At 42.9% G+C, this 23,851-nt stretch overlaps 1 protein-coding gene across 3 annotated transcripts in view; it reads right to left on the bottom strand.

Annotated features, from left to right (window-relative positions):
* The window catches only part of AP3B1 (adaptor related protein complex 3 subunit beta 1), a 1,440,584-nt gene that overhangs the window by 1,178,093 nt on the left and 238,640 nt on the right, over window positions 1–23,851 (bottom strand). For all 3 annotated transcript variants that reach the window (XM_069223388.1, XM_069223395.1, XM_069223382.1), the window contains exon 5: window positions 708–868. In XM_069223388.1, coding sequence (XP_069079489.1) covers window positions 708–868 — 161 coding nt within the window. The remainder of the gene's footprint in view (window positions 1–707; window positions 869–23,851) is intronic.

Below are 23,851 nucleotides of genomic sequence, written 5' to 3'. Positions count from 1 at the left end.
ACAAAGGGATGGATGAAGGAATAAATGACCCACAGTCATATGCCGTTCTCCAATTCTTATTGTCAATATAACAAAAATGAGTGATAACTACAAAAGTTACAAAATGTGTCACTTGAAACACAATAATTATTTCAAACAGGCTTTTTTTAACTTCATCCATTTAGAACAGTAACTTGAAGGTCCACTAACATCAATGCTGCGTCTGTGGACTATCTAACCATAGGTACAAGAGACAAAATATTACAACTATATTCTAGAGTCACAATGTATTAAATATATTTTTGCGGCTCTTAGCTCAGTTACTCTCAGCACCTGCAATAAGTAAAAGGACAGCATCAGAGAAGCATTTCAGTCCCAGTGCTGGTTGCAGGAGTCTTCTCGGTGCAGCCAGTTCACAAAGCCTCTTATTGACCATCAAGTTTTATTAGTGAATCAGCTTGTTCACTTCGGCCTCTACCTGAGTAATTGCCAAGTAAGTACATAAACTGAATACATTTAGCTCAGGACACAGAAGTTCCTGCCGTAGATCCTAATCAAAACCTCTCCTGAAGGTCAACTCTAAATTGTTTCCTAGCAAAATTAGCAAACAACAGAAAAGTGAATCTCAAAATAAAGCAAAAAAATATGATAATTGGGACAGTACTCCAATCACACTGTATGTGCATAAAATAAGTTATTTTCAGCATTTCATAAATGTGACTTCTTACCTGTATAATTTCTGAATTGCATGGGAGGCAGTTTTTCTAACATATGGTGACAGGTCTGAAGATGCTTCTTTAATAGCCAGCATCATAATAGGGACAATAATGGGAACACGGATGCTTGACAAAACTCTTAATGCACTTGCACGAATCAATTGGTTAGGATCCTAAAATAGGAAACAAAACATTACATTTTGTACAATATTTGTAACTTACCAAAAAACACTCAAGATTTCACTCAGCTGCCCAGACATTCTACAAAGAAACAGGACTGCCTGGCAAATTTCAACCTAAAGCTTACTGAAATCCCCACCTACCTCTATGTTTCCACTCACCATCAAAGCTGGCAAGAGATGAAGAACGCTTTAAGGGTCCATAATCACGGACTACAGTAGAATGTGGTTTTCACTATTCTAATTTAGCTGTTAGCTTGCAAATTACTAGTGATTCTGTTGGTAAATATACAGGAGATGTATTAGCAACAGAGGTACAGCATTATGACACACAAATCTGTTGTCAAACTGAGTTCTGAGAAAGACTAATGGTCTTTGACTTACGCCAAGCATGACCAGTCTTTTTGACAGTATCACCAAATTATTAAGTCCAGCATCACTGGACCTTTTTCATCCTTCTTCAAAACTTTTAGTCTGGTTGGTGGTATACACCAACTATATATAAATAAATGTATACATTACCACCTTTGTCTAAAAATATATTAAACAGGCACAACTCCATTCATGTATTTCTTCCACAAAATCTCTTGCTATGAACTTCATGCATGCCTTTTTTTAAATCTCTTCATTATTTTTGTAGATAATGCCAATACAACAAATGGATATTAATGTGTGTTGTATCATCTTAAAGTGTCTGCAAATGGCTAATTGCAACATCCGAAATACCCAGAGGAGTTGGTGAACTCTGTTTCTTCCTTGACCTTCTAAAGGTAGAAAAACCTACTAGGTACGGGATGCTGCCTGATCAGTTGATTCTACCAACATGTTATCAGAAAATTATCTGCCCAGTAATCTGGGATAATGAAAGTTGTTTCAGATTTTGGATTGATATAATTCTTTTTCAAATTGTTTATACACCTAATACAAATACTCTAATTGGATAAATTTAAATTTGGCCATACCTTAACTTACCTTAACTTACAAATGCCTTTCTCTCGAATTTATACCAGAACAGGCTACCCAGTTTGGTTTGCAACTTCTATCTAAAACTGCTTCATAAATCCATTCACTCAGACAGCATTACTTTAAACAGTTGACTCCTGGTTTAATGGCTTCCTTCCTGATTTAATCTATCTTCAGCATTTATAGAATGTGGCCTCAAGAAGCTGATTTGGCTATCTGGGACTTCATCCTCATTATTGTTGGTGTGGCAGCAGAGGCTGCCCAAATGCTGTGCACGACAGTAGCACACCTCATTACATTAATATACAACTATAGGTCACAAACTCTCCAGCTGCAACGTGCAGCCTATTCTCGCTGATCCGTTCTTTACGTAACCTGAAATCCTTTGCCTGAATCAATTTTATGTGTTCCTTATTAGCACTAATGCTTTAAATAGTAGTAACTGTATAATGGGTTTATTATGCCCCTTCCCATAGGCTATCAGCCAGTGCCAGTGGGCTAATCACCACCTCTATACTCACTAGATTATTCAGTTATTTACCAAGGCCTAATTCACTATTTATTAAAGTGGTGCAACTACTATTTTTGAATGCTTGTGGTAGAGTCTAATCCATTTTCATATAATTGTTTCTATTTAAAAAATGTGATTTTGTGTTCCAATGGTACCGCTCAAACATTTGACTAAATCTCTGATTTGGAATAAAAGTAGGTATTTCCTGAAACAGCCAAAATACCAAGAGCAATACTGATTTTAGAGACAGCAAAATTACTCATCAGTGACATTAGCAAATTCTGTGCTGAAATGCAACAACTTTGCTAGGCTATTTACCTGCATCAAAAGGTATTGGTTAAGTGCTATAAATATAAGTCATGGTGCGTCTGGACAATAAAATGCCCTAAGATGTTCCCAGAGATTAAAATAGAGGTTGCTTGAGTCCCTTCATGACATATTCTGAAAGAGGATGTAGAAATATGTTACTTACTCTATCCTAGTTCCCCATCATTCTATCTTCATTAAATGTATAACCATGAGAATATTTTAACTTGTGTGCAGAATTCTTGAATATTTTGTGAAGATAAATCTCTTAAAATAAAAAAATCGTCTATTTTAAAGTGTTTTTAAAAGAAGACACATTAGAATGAAATCTGAATCAGACGAAGAGAAACCCTAATAAGTTAAATCATACTCTGTCACTTGAAGGTGGGAAAGATGATCCACTTACTCATAATGCAGTACAGTGGTGTCTAGCACCAAATCATTTTTTCTGGTTAGAGTAAGTATCTTTATCTATTTTTTCTGAAGTTAATGCCCCAATTATTTATGCACTTACTACGTACAGGAAACATCGGGCCTTGTGCACATCTGAAATGGATTGGATAAATGCCTTGACTGTCAAACCTTGTAACACTGTCCCACAGCCGTTCTTTGATTGTCAAAAGGTCTCTAAAGCCAAGAAGCTTTGACTGTTGAGATTTTTGCACCAAAGAAACCATTCTTTGAGGGAGTTCTCATCAATGTTGAGGTATTTGAATCTGATCGTTATTCTAAACATATACCCATTGACTTTCTGTTGCTCTTGCACAGAGACAATTATAAGTTGCACCTGAAATAAATAGAAGACAAAAATGAAGAAGTGCTTCTTAGAGGAAGAGAACGTCCCAAATCCAAGCCACACCACTTCTAGTGGCTGCAAACATGCTGGCAGTAATCGGTTCGATGTAACACATCAAACCTGCTCGCAATGCCATGTGTTTAACATAATCCTTTCAGCACAGTGATGTTAAGTGAACAAAATATTACTTACCTTCAGTAACTGTGTTTCTGGACCTTCAGATTCCTCACCTGTTGAATAATCCCAGGTATCAGACTGGACCCTGAAACTTCAAACCTCTGTGACACTGATAAGGGTGCTGGCTCTGTCTCAGCACTGAAAGTGACGCCTGGTGACGTCATTGAAGCCATATAGCGAACACTCTGGTGCTTTGAGGCGAACAGATGGAGCTACATCGCCCAGCTACCGTGCAAAAAGTTAATTGGAACCTTGTTAGTATTTCACCTCTTATAACCAGCCATCAAACAAGAAAGAGGGTAGGATCAGTGAGGAACCTGCAGGGAGCTAGAGTGTCCACCAGAAAGATCTTTAAAAAAAGATAACTTTTTCTTCTGATGGATACTCCTACCTGGAGATTGCTCACCTGTGGCCTAGTTTCCCAAGAAATACAGGGCTGCTGGTCAGATGAAGAAATCTTGCAGAACAAGTCTAGAAAAATGCCCAAACCTGTGCAGCTCTAGGTCAAAAACAGTCTTGTTTAGCGAACATGTGCAGGGATGCCCACATTGCCATCTTACGTATTCAATGATGGGAACACCTCTTACAAGTGCAGAAGACAATGAGTTAGACCTGGTGGCATGGCTCCTAATTCCCTTAGATGGTTCATTTTTGGCAAACGCATAGCATATTTTGATGCAGAGGATGATCCAACATGATAGTGCCCACTTCTGAACTGCTTTACCCTTCCTACTGCCACAGTAGCCAACAAAGAGCTTATCATTGACTATGAAGTCCATTATGCCTTTGACATAGCAGTTAACCGCATGAGTATACAGGGAGTGCAGAATTATTAGGCAAATGAGTATTTTGACCACATCATCCTCTTTATGCATGTTGTCTTACTCCAAGCTGTATAGGCTCGAAAGCCTACTACCAATTAAGCATATTAGGTGATGTGCATCTCTGTAATGAGAAGGGGTGTGGTCTAATGACATCAACACCCTATATCAGGTGTGCATAATTATTAGGCAACTTCCTTTCCTTTGGCAAAATGGGTCAAAAGAAGGACTTGACAGGCTCAGAAAAGTCAAAAATAGTGAGATATCTTGCAGAGGGATGCAGCACTCTTAAAATTGCAAAGCTTCTGAAGCGTGATCATCGAACAATCAAGCGTTTCATTCAAAATAGTCAACAGGGTCGCAAGAAGCGTGTGGAAAAACCAAGGCGCAAAAAAACTGCCCATGAACTGAGAGAAGTCAAGCGTGCAGCTGCCAACGATGCCACTTGCCACCAGTTTGGCCATATTTCAGAGCTGCAACATCACTGGAGTGCCCAAAAGCACAAGGTGTGCAATACTCAGAGACATGGCCAAGGTAAGAAAGGCTGAAAGACGACCACCACTGAACAAGACACACAAGCTGAAACGTCAAGACTGGGCCAAGAAATATCTCAAGACTGATTTTTCTAAGGTGTTATGGACTGATGAAATGAGAGTGAGTCTTGATGGGCCAGATGGATGGGCCCGTGGCTGGATTGGTAAAGGGCAGAGAGCTCCAGTCCGACTCAGACGCCAGCAAGGTGGAGGTGGAGTACTGGTTTGGGCTGGTATCATCAAAGATGAGCTTGTGGGGCCTTTTCGGGTTGAGGATGGAGTCAAGCTCAACTCCCAGTCCTACTGCCAGTTCCTGGAAGACACCTTCTTCAAGCAGTGGTACAGGAAGAAGTCTGCATCCTTCAAGAAAAACATGATTTTCATGCAGGACAATGCTCCATCAGACGCGTCCAAGTACTCCACAGCGTGGCTGGCAAGAAAGGGTATAAAAGAAGGAAATCTAATGACATGGCCTCCTTGTTCACCTGATCTGAACCCCATTGAGAACCTGTGGTCCATCATCAAATGTGAGATTTACAAGGAGGGAAAACAGTACACCTCTCTGAACAGTGTCTGGGAGGCTGTGGTTGCTGCTGCACGCAATGTTGATGGTGAACAGATCAAAACACTGACAGAATCCATGGATGGCAGGCTTTTGAGTGTCCTTGCAAAGAAAGGTGGCTATATTGGTCACTGATTTGTTTTTGTTTTGTTTTTGAATGTCAGAAATGTATATTTGTGAATGTTGAGATGTTATATTGGTTTCACTGGTAATAATAAATAATTGAAATGGGTATATATTTGTTTTTTGTTAAGTTGCCTAATAATTATGCACAGTAATAGTCGCCTGCACACACAGATATCCCCCTAACATAGCTAAAACTAAAAACAAACTAAAAACTACTTCCAAAAATATTCAGCTTTGATATTAATGAGTTTTTTGGGTTCATTGAGAACATGGTTGTTGTTCAATAATAAAATTAATCCTCAAAAATACAACTTGCCTAATAATTCTGCACTCCCTGTAAGTATGAGAAGGTGATGCAGCCACTTCACCTTCTTCACGGGATTTGGCAAGGGATAGAAGATGGAAGGGTGATATGCTGACCTTGGTGAAATAGAGACATCTGAACACCACAAGTCTCTCGCTCAATGAGACAAGAGAGGAACGAGAGGGATTAGTGCATCAGAAAACTGCAGCCTCCTAAGCATTAGCCAAATCAACATAAGCAATCCTGATAGGTGAAGAGTGGACCCTAGGAAATTACCACATACACTTTGTAAGTCCTGTCCATTTGTCCAGAATATTTAACTCAACATATTAATCAAAAATAATGTCAGGTAAGCCCTCAGAAACCTAGCCAGGTGTCTAGCTTCATCCTCAGGCTTCCTCATTCACCAGCATGATTATAATGGCAAATGTGCTTCCAGTTTTGTCGGAAACACTTTGTGAGGTGGAGAGAGCCAACTAGGGTGATTAATAATTTTCAAAGTATCTCCAGTACACATTTACCTATAAAGTACTGAAAATATATTAAACATCTTGGACAGCAGGCCTGGGAGAGTTATTACTCCAGCAACTTTTTGGCAAACATGCTTCTTGCAAGTGGCACGATCAGGGCATTGTGGCTTTCATCAGGATCTGTACCCCTTAACACTTAACCATTCAAGCCCAATCACTCAGCATTCATTCAATAAGTAGACCAAAGTGGTATAACACTTGTGTTTTGTGTTTGCATATGAGACCTGCTGAAATTAATAATAAAATAAGGACAAACAGGGCAAAATATGAGAAAATAAATGATAAAAAAAAGCTTTATATCATATGCAGTTCATCATCACTACATGCTTGTGTTGGAGTGGCAACAAACCACACATGTAAACAAAGCCATAGTATGTTTAGTGCAGTTAAGTGCTAGTAGTAATTTACACCCACACATCCACACTCTCCTGCCTTACCTTTAACTAAAGTATATTAAGCCATAAAGAGGTAGGTGTAGAAGGTCCCTTGTAGGAACACCCCGGGGAGGCACTGAAAGTGGCTATGTGGTCTGAAATAATATCTTAACACTTCTTTCACTTAGAAAGGAGGCCACCTACTACATTTGTCAAGGGGCGACCACCTTCTGCACATCTACTCTTCAGGCACCTTCTCCGAATATTATCAGAGAATGCAGAGAATTTAAGGATCAAGCTAGCTTTGGAGAGAGCATGTTGGTGTGCATGGTGTCACACACCATGCGTGTTGACGTTGCCACTGCAGACTCATGGGAATTGGAGTCCAAAGGGCCGCTGCCTCTCTCAGACCCAATAAAAGACAAACATACACAGTAATCAAACCCACAGAATATCATTCTATGAGGTGAGTGATCTTAATATAAAGATGAAGGCTACATGGCGAGAATTAGAAATTAACAAACTAAAATGATGGTCCTACCTCACCATGTGCTAGATGAAAGGGAAACCTGTTCATGCACTGAAGAGATGTGGGAAAGCTAGTCCTATCCTTGTCCACGGAATGTCACTCTTGACTCCTGAAAGATGGGTTTTCAAATGGAAGACTCATCTTTGATCTATATTAGATAGTCTCTGGGTAATGTTAAGTGGAGTGTTACAAACCTTTTTCAGAACAACCCATCTAAAGTCATCTTCTGTGTGGCGCTGTTCAAGATAATATTTTGTGACCAAATGGTGCTGCGGTGATTGTTAACCCAGATGTGTAACATTTCAGGATTGCTCTACGTTGATTTGGAATTTGAAATGAAAGGTAGTAAACACCTTTGGAAGAAAAGCAGCTCTAAATGACGACACTAGCTTGCAAGGGAAAAGGGTCATGAAAGGCAGGCAGAAACACAGGGCTTGCAGTTCACTGACCTGTCTCACCAAACTAACAGAAACTATGAAAACAAGGAAGGGCCTTAAAGTATAACCCCATCAAAAAGGTTAAAACAAGATTTAGGTGCCACTGGGGAATAACAAAAGGAGTAACAACAGATTCTTCACCTTTTGAATATTCACTAAGGCATCAGGCTGGAAACTCAACAGCAGTACCCTGCATGCTGGCAGGTGGAAAAGGAAGCTCCACTCTGACAGTTTCGTGCCATAAGTAGACCTATACAGGCACCACCGGTGTGCACTGATATTATCTGCTTTCTGATTAACCTGAAGACGCAGAGTCAAAATTATATCCATCGTGACTAGTGGGCAAATCCTATGTTGAAATCTTATTAGATGTAATAGCCCAGTTCACAGATCTTACAAGTTGGGGGAAGGGGGTAAGGAGATTTCAGTGGAGAATCTGTGGTTAAATTTACTAACAGAAAAGGCATTAACGAAGGTAAGTAACTTGTTCTTTCAATAGGGACTTTTAACTTCAGATTCCTTACCTTCTGAATAGCTACCAAAGTAGTACCTTCCACGAGGTGGGTCTGTGAACTAGCTCACACCAAAAAATCCTGAAAGACCGAGCAGGCCCTTCCTGGCAGACTGGCTGTCTAGATAAGTGTTGTCCATAAGCATCTGCACTAGCTTCCCCTTGATGAATGGCAGCAAGCCAAGCAGATGGTTCTCAACTTCATAAGGATGATATGGAGCCAGGCCTCTGCCAGAGACCAGACGCCTCAGTTCGCCACCTCCCCAAGATAGCCGCCTCAACCCAGAAGGGGTGCATCAGTCACCACAGTGAGCAATGGAGGGGTAAAGAGATGGGTCTGCCACTGACACAATCGTGGTCACACTGACCCCATATAGAACTTTTTCAGTTCCCTCCAAAACTGAACTAGATGTTAAAGATCTCCAAGTGCTATGCATCCAATCACACTGCAGAGCTGTATGTGTCATCTGGCATGCTTGATCAGTCCCAGCAGCTCAGAGTCATTCTCACTGAGATCCAGACAGAGGTTAAAACATCAGGATCGTAGCCAGAATGTCCTGGACTCTCCACTCTGGGGGTAATAGGCACGAAATTGCGCCATATACAGAATGGCTCTGAGGAAGGGGAGAGTCCGCGAAGGACTTAAGTGTGACTTTGGTAGGCCAACTGTGAACCCCAACAATGTTAGGAGGTCCACTGTTGTCTTGAGATGGGTGAGGACTGACTGGGGCGTGCCCACCTTCAACATCCAATCATCGAGGTATGAGAAGACTGGGACCCCTGACCTCCAAAGGTTTGCTACAATGACCACATCACTTTCGCAAATATCCAAGGGGTGCTGGTGCACTAAAATGCTCCTGGCACGCCATAGGTAGCTCCTGTGGGCCTGCAGGATGGGGATGTGCCCGACAGGGATGTGGGCCTGCAGGACCAATGCCTCCGTCCAGCTTCCTGAGCAGAGGGCAGAAAAGGCCTGCGCCAAGGCAAACATTTTGTATTTGTCCTTTCATAGAAAGGCATTGAGAAAGCAGAGGCTGCCTCTCTCTAGTTCCTTTGGCCAAAATAACCTGCACTTCCTGCTGCAACAAGGAAAGGTGGTCCTCAATCAGCCACTCCGGGGATGGTGTGTCAGGTTTTAGAGAAATGGTAGGGAGTAATCCAAACGACAATTTACAGGACACACTTGTCTGAAGTTATCGTCTGCCACCCTGGCAGAAATGTGTGCCAGCAAGGGCATGCAGAGAGATTATGGGGATGGTGGAGATGGGAATAGGAAAAGCTAGGCTGCACGCTGCCTGTTATCAATGAGCTTGATGGGTGCTGGGGCCACAAAAAGATTAGTGAGGATTTCTACATCGGCTGGATTTGCTGGAGATACTGAAAGCCCCTACCATAGCCATTGAAATAGCAATACTGTTCGTGTGGCTGGCATGGTGGTGCAGAAAAAAAGGCCCAGGAGAGCGCTGTGGCCCTGCTGTCTTTAAAGCTCTCCAGGGCCAAATCTGCTTTGGCCCCAAAAAGACTGCAACCATCAAATGGTATGTCCATACAACTTGCTTTAATGTACCCTGAAAATCCAGTGGACTGCATCCAGGCATGCCTGCAAAGAGCCACACTGGTGCCTGTGACTTTGTCAAGTGAATTAATAGTGCGTAGCTCATAGCAGATAGTGAATTTGGCCACATTATGACCATCCTGCACTGCCTGAGGTAGGATAGCACGGGCTTCTTCTGGAACCATAGGGTGCACTCAAGCGATCAAACCCCACAAAGTGCCTAGAAGGCAGATGGCATTCACACGAAGGAGGGGCAAACTCACAGAGGTGAAGACCCTTTTTCCAAAGGTCCATATTTTCTTGGATCCCCCGACAGGGAAGTAGTCTGGAAGGAATTTGGATGAGTAGTGCTGGCCGAAGCCTGTTTTACAAAGCTCTCGAAGGTAGGGTGCTGGGTAATTCTGGGTTGCCCAGGGCAGGGCAATGACACCTGGCAACCTATCAATTAACAGGATGGCCTGAACAGGGCTTGGCCCAGGTCTCCAGGTCCCCAAAAGCGTGTATATAAGAGCCTTATTAAAAGTAAGTAGAGGATCAGAACTCATTTGACCAGGTTTAAGCACCTCAGTCAAAATAATGGGCTTTACTTCCTGGGTAGGAAGTTTTAGATCAAGAATCTTTGCTGCCTTTCGTACAACAATGACAAAGGAGTAGTTTCCTCTGTGACAGGACCCACAGCTAACACCAGTCCAGTGTTTGGGAAGGCATCCAGACCACTAGCATCATGGAGGTCCTTATACTAAGTATCAGCCTAACCGAGCTGGGCAGATTCATCCCCAGCATCATAGCCACCATTGTCTGAGTCCATGTCGGACAATTTTTATAAGGAAGAAGCCTCTCCAGGGCACAAGGGCATTGTATTAGAGATAGAAGGGTGTTTAAACGGCTGTGGCACAGTGAAAGCATTGTTGAGGTCGGGCGGTGCCATCTCGAAATCAGACAGCACTATGAGCTGGCCAGTGTCAGCCAGTCGATGGAACAGGCATCCGAGTAGGTGGGTTGTGTTCCGGCATGGGTTGTGGTGCTGGAGAGGGAACCAGTACTGATGGCCGGTCATGAACCCAGAACAAACACGGAGGGCCCAACTGGTGGCAAAGGTGAACCCACAGGTGGAAACCCAAATGGGAGTCTTCTCAGCTCAATGGGGTTCACAGGCATACCAGAAGGAGCCGGCAAATTGGCAAAGAGCCACAGCATTGCTTCATAGAATTCATCAATTTGCCGTGGAATTGCCAACGGCTGCAGAAGTGCAGGTTGCCATGGGGCAAAGGTCAGAATCAGCGCCAAGGAGAAATGAAATCAGGAGCGAGACTTGGGGGCAAAATGGCACCTTCACACCTTTTCCTCAGGAGATTGGGAGTGGTGGGATAAGGCAGAGTCCAGTTTGGACTTCTGTGTTTTTCCTTAGTCTTATCCGTGGATTTGAACATCAACAAAAGTTTGGCATGGGACCGGCCTCAGGAGCAGGACCTGCCTGTGGACCTTGACCAGTCAGGGCATGGAGTCTTGCAGTGTTTTGCTATAAACTGTTTTGCTTCCTGATCTCACATAGCCTGGGGTGCATCAAGGTGCATCACTACAGGTCTTGGCGTTTTGGTCCAATCCCAGGCACACCAGGCTAACCATGTGTGGGTCAATCACAGACATTTGTTTGCAACATTCCACATAGTAGATTTGGGAGGTGACATAGACCAATGCACAATTTGTTGAAAAATTCTAAAGGACAATCTCAAAGGAAGCCATGGGTAGCTTCGGATCTGCGTCTGTGTGGGAGGGAAGGAACTGATGTCAGCGCTCATGGGTGGCGCCTATAGAGAGGTTTTATGCACATCATAGCTGGCATGGAACGACATTAGAAAATCTTCCAGTGAGCAGGGGTAAAGTTGAAGATATCTGGAAGGATATATGAAGGATGAGGAACCTTAGGTTATTGCCAAATAACCCTTGACAGAGTCAGTTTCTCAGTCTCTCTCTCTCTCTCTCTCTCTCTCTCTCTCTCTGTTTCTCTCTCTCTCTTAGAGAAAGTGCGAACTGTAGGACATCTGACAATTATGCCCACACAGGACTGACAATCCTGTCCGTGCACCTAGACATAAAGTTGTTGTGGTGCGCAGACAAGTTTTTCCATCTCCCAGAATATATAGATTTTGTGGAAGGGCAGCACACAGATAAGATCACATCCACTGCCTAAAGCAGAAGCTAAAAGGAGCTTAGGTGTCCCTCTCAATCTCCAGGTATGAAGGTGGAGGCTCTGGAGGCAGTGGCGCAGGACCATCCCTCCTGACTGTTTGAGGAGGGGGGGTATGGAGTAAGTTGGGACAGGGTGAAGCAGAAATTCCACCTCAAGTATTTTTCCAACTGAGCAGTGACCCACAGAGCAAAAATATTGAGGACTACCCTCTGTAGAAGATGCCAGTTGTGATCGGCAAGGTAACGCTGGCTCCAACTTCTTGTGCTGATATTCAGAGACCCGGCCAGGTGAATGGCTGCTAACCACATCCCTGGATGGTGTGTCCAAGACCACAATCTGAAAACCTACTAAAAAGGAGTTCAGAGCCTACTCCTCCTTCCTTGTTAGTGTATCACATTGCAGACCTGTTAACTGTCAAGAATAACAGTCCAGTTGCAAATGGAGGAGAGGATAGCCTTGAGAGAACTGAATCTCCCGTAGTTCTAGCAGGCTGATGTTAAGCACGAGCTCTTCAGAATACCGGAGTCCCCAGATCTCCAGATTGGTGCACCACCTGAAAGAGGAGGCATCAGTCTTTCACTGTCACGGTCTTATGGAGGTGAGAAATTGCACATTTAAAGAAGTTGGTGCCTTTAACAAATGTGAGTGCACGTGAATTCTGTAGGGAAAGATTGTGGTTTAAGAAACAGACTTAGCTCGATTCACTATACTATCAATTTAAATTGATTGATGGTATCTAAAACAGTATTATCAATATGGGAAAGGAGGCACCCCTACAACTGAAATGGTGAGACGCGCAGGACTCTAGGAAATCTACAATACAAAAGTGCACCCAAACATTGGGTGGATTAGGAAGGTGTTAACCTCAAAGTCTATGAGGCAACATGTTCCTAGAGACAAGTTTCAAAACAACATTTTAAAATGTCAGTAAATAAGACAGGACCGACTCAAAAAGGGAGCTCAAGAGTGAAATTTAGGAAAACCACACATGTTTATTACAAAATGTAAAAAGGCACAATACAGAAATAATGGAATGCAGAATGCAATGGTAGAACACTATTTGGATCATAAAACTGATGGAAGACATATCCAATGGTTTATATTTAAAAAGGTGGAATGAACTCATTGGGCAAAATATTATTATGAAGAGGAATATCCGTGAACAGTTTATGTCAAAGTTTAATACTTATAGAATGAGCCTCAATAGTACAGAAGAAAGAAGAATGGAAACACATTGTTGTGAATAATGTTCAATAAAAGTATAGAAGGTTATAATGGATATGGAAAGGGAAAGGTCTTTCTTATCCAGTTAGATAGATGCTGTGTTTGTATTATGTATCTTGAACTTGGTGCTCGTATATCAATTCTAGAAATTAGGTTTCTGTTTGACAGAACTATTCAAGCAGGAACCACAATCCTAGTGAGGGCAAGTCAGATACACACTATAATTAACCTGTGCTCACCCTCTGGTAGCTTGACACAGAGCAGTCAGGCTTAAATTAGGAGGCAATGTGTTAAGTGTTTGTGCAATACTTTAAACAGTAAAACAGTGAAAACAACACACAAAAAGACACCAGATATGGTTAGAACAATAGTGCTTATTGCTATGAATAAAACAAGAACAAAATGACAAACATCTAATAAGCAGGAGTCAAGATATTCATTTTTAAAGATTAAAATGCAATATAGTGCTTAAAAGCATAAAGCCCCAACTGAGGATATCTGGTCCTACTAAGCTGGGGGAAATCCAATTGTTCAGGCTGACCACGAGGGACTGCGGGTTGGATACAGTCCCACTAAACCTTTACCTTCGTAAAAGTTGAGCCAAGAGTCCCGTTCGTGGGAAATAATTTTGCAAGGCGCAAGGAGAGCGTCGCTGGCGGTGGTCCAGGACCGCAAAGAGTTGGTCGGGCGTCATGGATGGGCAGGTTGGAGTTTCATGTTCATAAGTGGCGGTACTTGCTGTGTAAAGAGACAAACTTGCTGCGGGTCATGCTGATTCTTTGTACAAGCTGCACTGTTGCGAAAAGCACAGAAGTTTGAATTCGGGGGCCAAAAAATATTTCTAAGGGCCCAGAACTGGAGAGGCGCCTCCTGGGGGGTCAGGAGCTGGTTGAAGACTGGTCTCTGTAGCAGGTGAGTTGGAAGCCTTTTGTGTCCCTGAGACTTCAGAAAACAGGAGGCAACCCAGCAGGCTCTTTGAGTCACTTTGGTTCTGGAATGTAGAGATGCATTCCCAGCCCTTTTCCCTCCCAGGCAATAGGGCAGCAGGTCAGCTCAGCAAAGCCGGAGTCCAGCAGAGTAGCAGTTCAGCAGAGTGTCAGTCATTGTAACAGCACAGCACTCTTTCTTCCTGGCAGAACATCCAGAAGTGTACTGACTTGGTGATCTCAGAGATCCAGTACTTATAACCAGTTGTGTCTCTGAAGTGGGGTAGACTTCAAAGAAAGGTCTTCGAAGTGCACAGAGGTCCTGCCTTTCTGCCTGGCTCCAGACTCACTACACGGGGTATGCAACCCTATGTGTGGGGCAGGACAATGCCCATTCAGGTGTGTCAGCCTACCCCTTCAATTGAGCCCAGGATGGCCCATCAGGCTGTGGATGGGCCCATCAGTCACACCTAAGCTCCCTTTGTGTGTGGGAGTCTAGAGGGAATGCAGAAGCCCAGCTGTTGCCCCAGCCTAGACGTGTATTCGAGACAAGCAGTTGGCACCAAGTGGCTAAAGTTAGAAAATGTGAACTTTCTAGAAGTAGCCTTTTCAAAACTGCAATTTAAAATCAGACTTAACCATAAATTGTGATTTTAAATTGTGATTTTAAATTGTGAGTCAAACCTGACAAACGTATCCCTTTCAGATTGTGAATTACACTCATAAGATATAATAAGGTAATTCTAATGTTATCTTGTGGGAGAGACAGGCCTTGTAGTACTCTCCTGCACATGTCCTGCCTTTTAAATTCACTGCACTCTGTCCAGTGGGTCATATAGGGCCTACTGTAGGGGGTCGAAGTGGCAGTGTAAACTAAACAAACGGGCTCTGCAATGGCAGGCCTAAGACATGATTCAGGGGCTACTTAAGTGGGTGACACAATCAGTGATGCAGGCCCACTAGTAGCATTTAATTTACAGGCCCCAGGCACATGTAGGGCACTTTTACTAGGGACTTTTCAGTAAAGTCCAACCGGGTATGAGCCAATGTTATGTTTTTGGGAGAGAGCACAAGTACTTTAGTGCTGGATAGCTGTGGTAAAGTGCACATAGTTCTAAAGTCAGCAAAAACGAGGTCAGAAAGTAGAGGAGGCAGGCCAAAGGTCGGGAGAAGACCACCCTAAGGCTGTCAGGTCCAATAATCAGTAATAATAAAGAGAATTCAAACCGGTACTAAAACTCTTTTCTATTTTTAATTTTCTGTTATTAGTTGTATGTGAGATTTTGATGGGGCATCATTTCCTATCTGCATATCTTGGAGAAAGAAATAGGCTGGAGTAGTGACATGAAGGACAGTGCTGTTGTAAGATAGGGTCTTGCGATTGCTAAAAGTACTGAGATGTAAAGACCAAAATCTAATTTGTCTACTACTAAAGATAAGATTGTGAAATAGGTTTAAGCAAAAAACAATGGGTCTTAATAGTGTGGTCAGTGTTTATTAGAGGAAATGAGTATAAGAGACATTTGTTCTCTCCTTTGTGACATGCTTGGTTGTTCTTTGTTCACTAAGGGAGCCAATGTAGGTATTAGCCTGTTCTAAGATGGTGGCTAACATTTGTATAATATAAATATAAATAAAATAACGTATTTTACCCCCTAAAAAACAACCACTATCCAAGCAGGTTGATCGCGCAGGAGAGAATTACCTCCTCTATATATATATATATATATAGGACAGCTATTTAAAGAGTTACATAGAGGAACAAAGAACTACTTTGTTCCAATATGGCAAACTTTCTTTTGAGCATATCGAGTTAGGAGGGAGAAAGGAAAAAAATTAACTGTATGTCCTAGTGCACTGGTTTATTTGTATGCAGGTGAGCAGTGAAAACTGTTTAAAAAAGAGCACGTGTTGAAAACTCAGACATGTTGTCAGGAGAGGAAAGACTCCAGTCACAGTAAGAAGAACTGGTGCAGGCTAAAGCAAAGGTTTGCAAGTGATTATATAACTTCAAGATCTTAGTTTTCAATAGGAGAGTCATAGAGGGGTGTTCTACAGATTATACCCACAACATAATTTGTGTATTTTTTTTAGGTCCCACTGTTGAAAAGAAAAAAAATATATGGACACTGAGAAGTGACTGGGCGTGCCAGTAATGTTGAAAGAGTTTTTGCTAAGACGTTTTAGCTGGATACACTGAAAATAGACATAATTCAACAGGTAATCTGCTCATATTGTGAATATTCAGTGTGAGCAACAGACAACCACACTAGGGGGATATATTGTCATTTAAGTATTGCTTATCTTATCAATTTCACCATACAGATTACATGATACATAGGCCCTCTATATGGAGTTAAAAGATTAGGATGAAGCCTGTCCCCAAGAGATGAGAGGAAGCAAGGGTGTTGGAAGCCTGGAGGCAATAAATAATTATACTGATAATGCGAAAACGTTTCAATTTTAAAAAAATATTCTAGTGATCCTATAACATGGACAAGTGGGCCCTTATCTAGAAAGATTTTATTTACATATTTTGAGTTAAAAATGAGACCTCATTTGTGTCCAATTGTGGGCAATGTCCATTTGTTGACATCTTTGGATTGGACTGGGCCAATGGTGAAGAAGTAAGTATCAACTGGAGAGACCCCAGATATGTTTTATGGATGTGAGATGTGATATAGTTCACTTTTAAAGTACAAGGATAATATCCAATATCAAATCTCCGTTATGTAGAAGGCTGTGCTATGCTTATATTTTGACTAAAACTCAAGTATGGACGAAGAGGTGTGAGATATGGAAATTAAGCACTGCATTTACATCCCTAGTATATGGTATAAAGTGTACCCAAAGCCTGTAAGTTGAATGTCACTAGTGGACAGCAGCACTTATTGTGCCATCTCCAGTGTAAACATGGCTTCAGGCCTACAGCTGTAGGCCAGAATGGAGCTATGTTAAAACTTTCAATTCGACCAGTCAAAATAAACCCTTTTCATAGGTCTAAACCTTTCTTTTAAATATTAATAAGTAACCCATAAGTAACCCACAAGGAAGGCTGCATGACATTTAAAAGCAGGACATAAAGAAATATAATGCTAGCATGTCCTTACAGTGACTAGCACCCAAATTGCTATTTTCACTGTGGAAAGGTTGTATGGCCCATGGAGGAACACTGGATAGCAATCGTAAATATAAATTTTGCTATCTCAGGGAAGGCAGCAGCTAGAAATATAAATCAACTTTTTAAAATGTATCAAAATTCTAATGCAATAGTGACACCGGGTGTTAGATAAATATTAAGGGAAAGTAACTTCTAAAGGGCTGATTTTCCCCTGCATAGAGCCTCTGATGACTGACTTGTGTGCGCCCCCAACAGTAGCCCTCTGAGTGCTCAAACACCCTGAATGAAATGTGGAAACTGTTCCCAGAGCAAATGCAGAGTTAAAAATACCTTGATGTTGGGAGGTGTTTTTGTTCCTCTGGCAGGATGGCCAGTTGAGCTGTGCCCAGAAACGTTATTTACTTCAAAGGGTCCTTCCATGTCACAGGCAGATGTCAGACGACAATCAGACAGGACCTTTCTACTGTCCCCCCCCCCCACCAATCAGGCAGGTACCAATCACACTGGGAAGGAAGCTGCCTGAAGAACTGGTTCGGAATGACCACAGAGGAGGGGATGCTCGTTAGCTTGTCCACACCTCTGGGTGGGCACACAGGCTTTGCACAAGATGAGAAGATTACACCATGTTAGATTTAGGTAGAGAGGGGAACTATGTATGGGACTGCTTGCAGTAGACGACTGGCTGTTTGCAGTAGGGCAGACAGGAACTGCTGCTAAAGTGGACAGGGATTCCTGTGGGAATTTTTATTCCATTGGTTAGGGAGGAACCAGGAGTCCCCCACATCCTCCCCCCCAAACAGCTAGTGCCAAACATAAACGTGACATCCCTTGGCACCCTCTTCAGAACACTTTCAGTACCTGAGGAAGACCAGAAGAGGACTGGACCTGCTGTCTGTGGCCTGAGAGGAATGCTGAAGGACTAGATCTGCTACTTCCTGTACCAAGGACAAGAAGTGGACTCTGAGTCATAAGGTAGACCTCCTGTTCAAGCTTCAAGGGTACAACAAGGAATAAGAGGCCTTTTTTGCAACCGTGCAGCTGACCTCTCAATTGGACCTGCCCTGGACCATGCTGTTGGCCTCTTCCGGAGTGGGTCCTGAACGGTAAGTACTGTTCCCGAGGACCCAGCTGGACTTCTCCTACCACCTCAGAAAAACTGTGACTTAGAAACATTTTCAACTTCAAGACCTCCAGAGGACCTGGAAAAAGGTGCCAATCCAATATGACTGGTGTGCACTGCAGATTCAGGTTTAATCCGCTCACAGCTTCTCTGCAGCAGCAAATCTGATACAGCAGGACCTTGCAGGGATGGAATCCAGCCTTGTGGAGCCCTCTTTGGATACAGCCTTGCCCCGCTGCAGGATACAAGCTTTGATAAAGTGCCTAGCAGCAAAGGTAAATATTGACTGGGAAAAGTGACCTTTTTTGGGGAAAAAATTTGAATTTATCCCCCTTAGAGCTTTCATGCCAAAAACAGCTTCAATACTACTGCGTCCAATGTATATCCCACCTCGTGGAGCCCTTTTCAGCTATAGCCTACCACCTTGCTGAAGATTCTAGACTCAGATGTTTGGGACCAAGGGCTTGATTAAGAGTTTGGGGGACAGTTACTCCGTCACAAACATGGACATCTCGTCCACCATACTACAAGCACAATATAGCCAACATCACTTGTAATACAGCAGACGGTATATCCATCACGTTTGTGAGAAGTGACCGTCTGCCGAACTCTATATCAGGCCCTATATCCAAGTGTAAAATTTACAACCGGGCTATATTCGACCCTTGTTCCATCGTGATAAGCCTCAAAACATGTCTTGGTCCCCATCTACTGTGAGCACAATTCATGCTTTTTGGAGGTTTTTTATTTAACACTTAAAAAATTCATACCACCAGTTCCCCTTATTGGGTTTTTGTCGTTTTTGTTTCATTTTAATTATTAAAATGTCCTCTACGTTTCTAATCCTGTTTGGGATTTTTGCTTGGTTGTATACTGACTTTACTGCTGTTTTGGTATTACTATGTTAAGCCTGCCTGCTCTGTGTCAAAGCTATGAGCTGTAGAGTTCAGGTTAATTCAGTGACTTTGAGGGTTCACTCTGACAAGGACTGATTTTTAGTTGGGGTGGGCAGTCATCCATTTTGACTAATAACTCAATTTCTTACACCAACCAAGAGAGAACTCCTCTATGCCAGGATTGTAAATCGTTCCGTATTAAGGTTGTGCAATTTACTTCCACCGGTTTGTTCCAGTCTTCTGTAATCCCAATCACCTGATAAGTCAAAGGAGTGTTTACATATAAAAGGCTAATCTGCAAGAAGCTTTCTGGCTAGGGGCTTTGGGACAATGTTATTTAATACTTAAGATTTAACAGTGTTGATGCTATAGCCTGACACTAGCCTGTATTCCTCAATTCCCTTTAGTAAGACACGGAGCTAGAAGACCAAATTTGTCATTGTCAATGGGATGTCACTGGCATACATTGCCAATTTTAGTGTGTCCGTCTATGCAAATTACTTTCATAATGTTGTTGTGCTAGATTTGGTCTGCAAAGGATTCTGTGGCCATGGCAAAAACTAATGTGGACAGAGAACATCCCAGTCTCATTCAAGGAGGACTGAGGATCAGCTTATCACTCTTACCTTTGCCTTGAGGTCCTTAGAGCTCATCATTATCTAATTCTTAAAACTCTGGGGGGAGCCAGATCTCACCAGTGTCCCCTACATGAAGGTCCAGCCCACTGTGCTGAATGTTTTTTTCAGCATCATGCGCCAGGCGAAGAGGCTGTTTATTTGCTTTTTGTCCTAGCATTATCCCCTCCATTTTGCCCCAGTATGAATCTGAATTGGTTCAGGTCTATCAAGCCTGATAATAAAGGATTCAGTTATGCTGCAGACATTTCTATGGATATTTTGGTGTCCAAGTTGAGAATTGTTATTAGATTGTAAGAGTCTAATCCCCTCTGGTCCCTCTCAGCCTTTAGGACCACTATTTGTGTTTCCCCCACTGAAGGTGCCAAAATTGTGCAGCGGTATTATGGAGACTGGCTAAAACTGGGGCCATTTTCCCCTGGCTTAAGGGTTAGGTGCTTTCCCCACCTTAAATTTTGCAATACTTCTTTGACCACGATGAGGTTGTCTAAGGGTGCTGCTTGGGCAGCAGAATGGGCTTGCTCACGTGCTGTCAAGACACACATGTGGGCTGTCACAACTTCATCCAGTATCCTATGTGCAATGAGTTTTACTTGACAGGGTCATGTCACCGTTCTATTGTGGCGCTTCCCTGGCCCAAGTACTCCCAGTCATGCTTCCCTTGTGGCTCCTTCCAGTCTCTAGCACTCATTGATTACCCTCCTGTTCTGTTACTGTGCAAGTTAAGCCTATTTTGTACCTGCGCATATCACATGTCTATTTAGGAATGTTGTGAGTGCTGGGTGCGGGTAACATTGGGATTTCATACAGAGTTGGTCTTCTTTTAGTAAGTGTGTTTCAGGAAGAAGGCAAATGTTGCATTTGGAATTATGTACTAAGCTCAGAACTGCTAGTTGTTTTGTTTGGGGCTTTTAGAATTGAGTAACCATCTTACCAGTAACATACACAAACAGTAAACAATAAACTAATTCTACCACCGAGGGTCCTGTGGAAGACCCTGGTAGGAAGCATCTTGACTATTACCTGTAGGTGTAGAATTCACCCTAGAAGGCCCTCTCCTGGGCTTACATTCCAAAGTTAGGATATAAACATCCTGTAGGAAGCTGTCTATGTATATACTGTATCAAAATGAGGTATAGTGTGCACCGAGTGCAGGGGTTCCCCAAAGGTTTAACAGGGGCTAAAGTAAAGAATACTAATGCTCTCTTTTGTGGTAGTGTGGTCGAGCAGTTAGGTTTATCAGAGGGTAGTGCAAGGCATTTGCTGTACACACACAGACAATAGAAGAAGCACACACCCACTGACTAACTCTAGGCCCATTGTTTATATATAGCAAAAATATATTTTGTTACCCTATTACTAGAACCAGAAGGTCTTTGTTGCAGGTAAGTACAGTTGTAAATAGGTATCAAGCAAATGTATCAAATGCACTTGTTTGGTTTTTTACCAGGCAAAAAGTGTGTGTGTGGGGGGGAGGGGGTATTCATGTCAAAAGAGGCCCTTTCCTACACCCCCGTCTTGCAACCAATCACCTGTTACAGCAATCTTCCTGAGAGTCTTGAGTGGGGTCTGGAGGTGTTGCAGAGGTTCAACCCTCCGTGGATGACTCATTGTTTTATAGACTTTTCAATATGTTGTCTTTTACCTTGGCTATTGTTTCTAGGGTGTGTTTACAAACTCCAACTTTCTTATTTACTTTCTTCCAGGTGTACTGGCTAGTAAGTTGTTTTGGAGTAGCCCGGTCAGCAGAGTCCTCTGCGTCCTTGGGTTGTAGGCTGTATCTTGTGTTGCTGCTGTCCACTTTTGGCATAGTAAAGCCTCAAGGGTTCAGCATCAGGTGTGTTCAATATATGGTGCAGCGGGTTTCTGCCTTATGTTCCTCTTGGTAGTTCCCAGATGCGTATGCTGTGCCTTTGATACCAACTCTCAAAGTCTTTCTATTTCAGCAAGAATTCCTTGGCCTATTCTTTCAGTGTCAGACTCTCGAATGGGTCCTTTTCTCCAATCTCTAATCAAATTTTTTTCTCCACAGCGTCCATTTGTGCTTCTACGGTAGTGATGTCTCTTTTCAGCTCACGTAAGTATAATTTGAAATTTGATTCCATGGACTTTATCCAAATCTTAAATCTTGAGGAAACTTCACACTCAGGTGTTGAGGCTGCCATTTTCGCAGTTTCTGGCACTTCCTTCTTTGTTTTGCTTAATGGACCTCTTTTCATTGTTCAAACCTATTCCTCTGCTTGGCCATTAAGTCCTCAATATGACACCTATTCCTGTGACTGGTCATTAGGTCCTAGATGTAGCTCCCCAGAACAGCCATGCCCACCCCTCACACTGTCTCTTGAAGCATGGGGTGGACGGGGCGGGAGAGGGTCGGGAGGCAAGCTCCACTATGCTTTGTATCCCTTCAAGCACCAAAGCTTGTGTGTACACAGTGCCAGGGCATTCTTATACATAACCAGTCTGGACTCTTGTCCTTTCAACTGCCCCCTAAAGATAGTCTTCTGGCCTGCCAAAATTTCAGATTTTGCCCCTTTGAGGCTCAAAGGTGTTGCTTGCTGTAGGTTGATTGTCACTTCTCTTATGCTTGCCTGTGCTCGATGGAAAGCGCTGTTGCTCCTTCCATGTTAATGCAAGAGGTTCCACACCTCTATCGTGAGGCCGACTGCCAGGCACCTGGAGCACTGCCAAGGCCCCCAATGCCTCTTCTTTCCAGTGCCTGCTGTGATCCACACAGCCTGGGCCCACTCACTCCTGCTCCCAGCGAGCCAAACACTTTCTTGAACTGGTGGGGTCATAGTAATCACCCCCTGAGCGTGTGTGGCTTCTCCTTGGTCAATTTCAATCAAGTCCTAGAGCGCAATACTCTTCACCTGCAGGTTGTGTCACAGATTTTTATTTAGCTGCATCAGCCGTGGTGATATGCACAAATCAGGGCATGCTGATGCCCTTTTTCTGTGCAAGGGGCCACAGTTCATGCCCTTACGTGCAGTCTGTTGTTCACTGCTCTCCCCAGCTTGAGGCCTTGTAGTGACTCCAGTTTATGTGACTGCTCCCAGTGCCCATCCGTCCAGTCACACAGGTCTCACACCGCGTCTTGCTTTTTCAGGGGAGTTCACCTGGTTATTTTGGAGCATTCAGATGCTGATTTCTGCGGAGCTCTGAACATATAGTACATCCCGCAGCTGGCCATGCCACACCACCATCTAGTATTTTAGAGGACATGTTCTTAAAAGACAGCAGCTTGAATAGCAAACAAGAATCAGGTTGCTTATCAGTTTTGAACATGACCATTTTAATCACCTCTACAAAACGTGGATGGGGTGCAGAATATACCTTGTTATCTGGTGTATTTATATATCTAGTAAACGAGGGGCTAAAATAGTCAACACATCTCTTTTGAAATTCCTCAGTTAACCCACCACATCAGGAAGCTTTGCTCCAAGCCACTGATGCTTTGGCCTCTGAAATTTTAGCAACCAACAGTGTTTGCAACAGTGATTCTCATTCATGCATCTGCAGCCAAGGTAGCATACCCTCTCCCAGTATTACATAGTATTTATTGGTGCTGTTCTGCGGGCAGTGTATATATCTAAACAGTAGTCAGCACATGTATGTAATTTATCTTGCATGGACATACAAATTTAGCCACTCTCCACTTAAAAACTACAATCTCTTGGGTTGCCCGGTGTGAGTTAGACAGCGGGTCAGCTAGAGCCCTGTTTTCTTTCTCTTCATCCCTACATTATCCAGCAGTCACATATTTACCTAAATACCTAACCTCTTGATCTGACACCCCTGGAAAATCCAACCGTTTATTTTTTTCTCC

Source organism: Pleurodeles waltl, chromosome 1_1 (genome assembly GCF_031143425.1).
Source record: "Pleurodeles waltl isolate 20211129_DDA chromosome 1_1, aPleWal1.hap1.20221129, whole genome shotgun sequence".
Lineage (NCBI taxonomy): Eukaryota > Metazoa > Chordata > Amphibia > Caudata > Salamandridae > Pleurodeles > Pleurodeles waltl.
This window is presented reverse-complemented; position numbering and strand designations above follow the sequence as displayed.